This window comes from Passer montanus, unplaced genomic scaffold (assembly GCF_014805655.1).
Source record: "Passer montanus isolate IOZ18808 unplaced genomic scaffold, ASM1480565v1 scaffold1053, whole genome shotgun sequence".
NCBI classification, from domain to species: Eukaryota; Metazoa; Chordata; class Aves; order Passeriformes; family Passeridae; genus Passer; species Passer montanus.
Window position 1 is genome coordinate 1 of NW_024357093.1, and position 5,551 is coordinate 5,551.

At 59.4% G+C, this 5,551-nt stretch overlaps 1 protein-coding gene across 1 annotated transcript in view; it reads left to right on the forward strand.

Annotated features, from left to right (window-relative positions):
* Nucleotides 1-42: 42 nt before the first annotated feature.
* Nucleotides 43-5,551, forward strand: part of LOC120507170 (retinal guanylyl cyclase 2-like) — a gene marked incomplete at both ends in the record, with an annotated part of 6,502 nt that continues 993 nt past the window's right edge. Inside the window, 3 exons of the mRNA XM_039719517.1 lie at nt 43-272; nt 2,109-2,410; nt 4,250-4,604. Of these exons, the coding sequence (XP_039575451.1) occupies nt 43-272; nt 2,109-2,410; nt 4,250-4,604 (887 nt within the window). The remainder of the gene's footprint in view (nt 273-2,108; nt 2,411-4,249; nt 4,605-5,551) is intronic.

The following is a 5,551-nucleotide window of genomic DNA, read 5'->3' on the forward strand; positions in this document are numbered from 1 at the left end:
GTGCGGCGCGGCCGGAGCGGCCGGAGCGGTCACTCTGGTCAGGCCGCTGCCCGCGCCGGCCGGCGTGCTGCACGCCGTGCTGCGCTACTTCCGCTGGGCGCACGTGGCCGTGGTGGCCGCGCCGCAGGACCTGTGGGTGGACACCGGGCACGAGGTGGCCAGGGAGCTGAGGGCCAGGGGGCTGCCGGTCAGCGTGGTCACCGTGGCCGGAGAGGAGGAGGAGGAGGCCGAGCAGGCGCTGAGGAGGGTCCAGAGGGCGGACGGGGTCAGAGGTGAGGGACGGGGAGGGGCTGGAGGGGGTGGAGGTGGGGAGATGGGGATGGGGAGGTGGAGGGGGGGAGAGGAGGAGGAGGAGGCCGAGCAGGCGCTGAGGAGGGTCCAGAGGGCGGACGGGGTCAGAGGTGAGGGACGGGGAGGGGCTGGAGGGGGTGGGAGATGGGGAGATGAAGGTGTAGATGGAGATGGGATGGAGATAGAGATGGAGATGGGATGGAGATAGAGATGGAGATGGGATGGAGGTGGGATGGAGATGGAGGTGGAAATGGGGAGATGGAGGATGGAGGTGGAGATGGGGAGATGAAGGTGTAGATGGAGATGGGATGGAGATAGAGATGGAGATGGGATGGAGATAGAGATGGAGATGGGATGGAGGTGGGATGGAGATGGAGGTGGAAATGGGGAGATGGAGGATGGAGGTGGAGATGGGGAGATGAAGGTGTAGATGGAGATGGGATGGAGATAGAGATGGAGATGGGATGGAGATAGAGATGGAGATGGGATGGAGGTGGGATGGAGATGGAGGTGGAAATGGGGAGATGGAGGATGGAGGTGGAGATGGGGAGATGAAGGTGTAGATGGAGATGGGATGGAGATAGAGATGGAGATGGGATGGAGATAGAGATGGAGATGGGATGGAGGTGGGATGGAGATGGAGGTGGAAATGGGGAGATGGAGGATGGAGGTGGAGATGGGGAGATGAAGGTGTAGATGGAGATGGGATGGAGATAGAGATGGAGATGGGATGGAGATAGAGATGGAGATGGGATGGAGGTGGGATGGAGATGGAGGTGGAAATGGGGAGATGGAGGATGGAGGTGGAGATGGGGAGATGAAGGTGTAGATGGAGATGGGATGGAGATAGAGATGGAGATGGGATGGAGATAGAGATGGAGATGGGATGGAGGTGGGATGGAGATGGAGGTGGAAATGGGGAGATGGAGGATGGAGGTGGAGATGGGGAGATGAAGGTGTAGATGGAGATGGGATGGAGATAGAGATGGAGATGGGATGGAGGTGGGATGGAGATGGAGGTGGAAATGGGGAGATGGAGGATGGAGGTGGAGATGGAGGTGGAGGTGGAGGTGGAGGTGGAGATGGAGGATGGAGGTGGAGATGGGGAGATGAAGGTGTAGACGGAGATGGGATGGAGATGGGATGGAGATGGAGGTAGAAGTGCAGATGGAGAGGTGGAGGTGGGATGGAGATGGAAAAATGGAGGTGGAGAAGGAGGTGGGGATGGAGAGATGGAGATGGAGATGGGAGTGGAGGTGATGGTGGAGATGGAGATGGAGATGGGGATGGGAGTGGGGATGGAGATGAACATGGAGAGAGGGATGGAGATGGATGATGGATGGATGGATGGACGGATGGATGGACGGATGGATGGACGGATGTGGAAAAGAAAGAGGAAGGATGGATGAAGATGGTGGACATGGACAGATGGATGGATGGATGGATGGATGACAAAAGGATGGAGGGATGGACGGATGGACAGATGAAGGACGGATGAAGATGGTTGACATGGATGGATGGATGCACGGAGGGACAGATGGACACATGAAGGCTGGATGATGATGGTGGACATGAATGGATGGAAGGATGGACGGATGGACAGATGAAGGACGGATGAAGATGGTGGACATGGGATGGATGGATGGATGCATGGAAGGACAGATGGACACATGAAGGATGGATGATGATGGTGGATGTGGATGGATGGATGGATGGATGGATGGACGGATGGATGGACAGATGAAGGACGGCTGAAGTCCAGGGTCGGTGCCCCCACCCACCACGCCCACACCCGTGTCCCCGCGTGTCCCCGGCAGTGGTGCTGATGTGCATGCACTCCGTGCTGCTGGGCGGCCGCGAGCAGAAGGTTCTCCTGGAGAAGGCCGAGGACCTGGGCATGACGGACGGCACCTTCGTCTTCGTGCCGTACGACGCGCTGACCTTCGCGCTGCCCTACCGCCGCGTGCCCTACCCCGTGCTGGCCAACAACACCAAGCTGCGCCTGGCCTACGACGCCGTGCTGACCATCACCATCGACTCGCCCGACGCCTCCTTCCACGAGGCCCTGGAGGAGGCCAAGGCCGCCTACGAGGTCCCCGCCAACCTCGACCCCGCCGAGGTGGGGCTGGGCGCAGTCTGGAGGGGGTTTGGGGGGTGTCTTGAGAAGGTTTGAGGGCATCTCCAGGGGTTTGAGAGCATCTCGAGAGGTTTGGGGGTGTCTCAAGGGGGTTTGAGGGCACCTTGAGAGGTTTGAGAGCATCTTGAGAGGTTTGGGGGTCTCTCCAGGGGGTTTGAGGGCATCTCCAGGGGTTTGAGGGCATCTCAAAAGGTTTGAGGGCATCTCGAGAGGTTTGGGGGTCTCTCCAGGGGGTTTGAGGGCATCTTGGGAGGTTTGGGGGTGTCTTGAGAGGGTTTGAGGGCATCTCAAAAGGTTTGAGGGCATCTCAAGAGGTTTGGGGGTCTCTCCAGGGGGTTTGAGGGCATCTCCAGGGTGTTGAGGGTATCTCAAAAGGTTTGGGGATGTCTTGAGAGGGTTTGAGGACATCTCCAGGGGGTTTGAGGGCATCTTGAGAGGTTTGGGGACATCTCAAGAGGTTTGGGGGTGTCTCGAGGGGGTTTGAGGGCATCTCAAGAGGTTTGGGGGTGTCTTGAGAGGGTTTGAGGGCATCTCCAGGGGGTTTGAGAGCATCTTGAGAGGTTTGGGGGTATCTTGAGAGGCTTGAGGGCATCTCAAAAAGTTTAAGGGCATCTCAAGAGGGTTGAGGGCATCTCGAGGGGGTTTTGGGGAACCTTCAGGGGCTTTGGGGCATCTCCAGGGGCATCTCTGGAGGATTGGGTGGCCATGGCCACCAACGAGGGATGGAGGTGACCATGGCCAAGGGGAGATGAGCACGGCCAGCGGGACATGGCCATTACCATCTTGGTTGGCCATGGCCAATGGCAGATGACCACAACCAACACAAAATTACCGCGGCCAATGGAAGCTGACTGTGGCCATCTTCATTGACCATGGCCAATGGGAGATGACCATGGCCAATGGGAGATGGCCACAACCATCTTTGTTGACCGTGGCCAATGGGAGATGATCATGACCATTGCAAGATGACCACGGCCAACACAAAATGACCATGGCCAATGGGAGATGGCCATGACCATCTTGGTTGACCACGGCCAATGAAAGATAACCATGGCCAACGCAAGATGACCATGGCCAATGAAAGCTGACCGTGGCCACCTCCATTGACCATGGCCAATGGGAGATGACCGTGGCCAGTGGGAGATGACCGTGGCCAATGGAAGCTGACTGTGACCATCTTCATTGATCATGGCCAATGGGAGATGACCATGGTCAGTGAGAGATGACCATGGCCAACGCAAGATGACCATGGCCAATGAGAGATGACCATGGCCACCTCCATTGACCATGGCCAATGGGAGATGACCATGGCCAATGGAAGATGACCGTGGCCATCTTCATTGACCATGGCCAATGGGAGACGACCATGGCCAATGGGAGATGACCGTGGCCAATGGGAGATGACCATGCCCATCTTGGTTAACAATGGCCAATGAGAGATGACTATGGCCAATGGGAGATGACCATGGCCAATGAAAGCTGACCGTGGCCACTTCCATTGACCATGGCCAATGGGAGACGACCATGGCCAATGGGAGATGACCATGGCCAATGGGAGATGACCATGGCCAATGGGAGATGACCATGGCCAATGAAAGCTGACCGTGGCCACCTCCATTGACCATGGCCAATGGAAGATGACCATGGCCAATGGGAGATGACCATGGCCAACACAAGCTGACCGTGGCCACCTCCACTGACCATGGCCAACACCAAACAACCGCATCCAACCCAACCCAACCCAACCCAACCCAGCCCAAGCCAAGCACCCCGAGCTGCCCGCCCTGGTGTCACCCTCACGTCCCCCCTGTCCCCCGCCAGGTCCACCCGCTCTTCTCCACCATCTACAACTCCATCTACTTCCTGGCCACGGCGGTGGAGGCGGCGCGCCGCAGCGGCCGCTGGGTGATGGGCACCAGCGTGGCCGACCACGCCCGCGACTTCCAGCTCCAGGGCTTCTGCCAGACCTTCACCGTGGACCGGGACGGCGACGTCTCGGTGCCCTACGTGGTGCTGGACACGGACGGCAAGGGCCACCACCTGTGGGCGGTCTACGGGCTGGAGCCGGGCACGCGCGGCCTCAGCTACCGCAGCCACAGCCCCCACTGGCCCCACAGCGCCAGCCCGGCCACCGACGCCGGCTGCTGGTTCGACTCCGGCGCCATCTGCAACGGCGGTGAGCGGGGCCACCGGGGTCACCGGGAGGGTGGTGGTGGTGGGTCTGGGTCTGCTGGGGTGCCACCATGGAGCTGGTGCCACCATGGTTCTGGATAACTGGGGTCATGGTGCCACCATGGTTCTGGGTCAGCCATGGTTCCCTCATGGTCGTGGTGCCACCACGGAGCCGGAATGGACATGGTGGTGGTGCCACCATGGTTCTGGATGATTGGGGTCATGGTGCCACCATGGTTCCGGGTCAGCTGTGGTGTCACCATGGTCGTGGTGCCACCATGGAGCTGGAATGGACATGGCGGTGGTGCCACCATGGTTCTGGGTCTGCTGTGGTGTCACCATGGTCGTGGTGCCACCACGGAGCCGGAATGGACATGGTGGTGGTGCCACCATGGTTCTGGATGATTGGGGTCATGGTGCCACCGTGGTGCTGGGTCAGCTGTGGTGCCACCATGGTTCTGGGTCAGCCATGGTTCCCTCATGGTCGTGGTGCCACCATGGAGCTGGAATGGACATGGCGGTGGTGGTAGGGGCGGTGCCACCATGGTTCTGGAATGGCCATGGTGGTGGTGCCACCATGGTTCTAGGTCAGCTGGGGTCACGGTGCCACCATGGTTCTGAGTCATGTGTGCTCACGGTGCCACCACGTCCATGTGTCCATCTGCCCACGTGTCCATCTGTCCGTCCATCCTCTCCCGGCTCCACCGTGTCCACCCACAGGTGACCTCCAGTGTCACAGGCGCCGGGTGACATCGGTTCCCCGGGCGACCACATCGCTCTGGTCATCCCTGGTCACTCCTGTGGCCACACCTGGTCATACATGGTCATTCCTGTGGCCACTGCTGGTCATCCCTGATCCCTCCCGGTCACTCCTGGTCACCCCTGGTCATCCCTGGTCACTCCTGGTCATCCCTGGTCACTCCTGGTCACTCCTGGTCATCCCTGGTCACT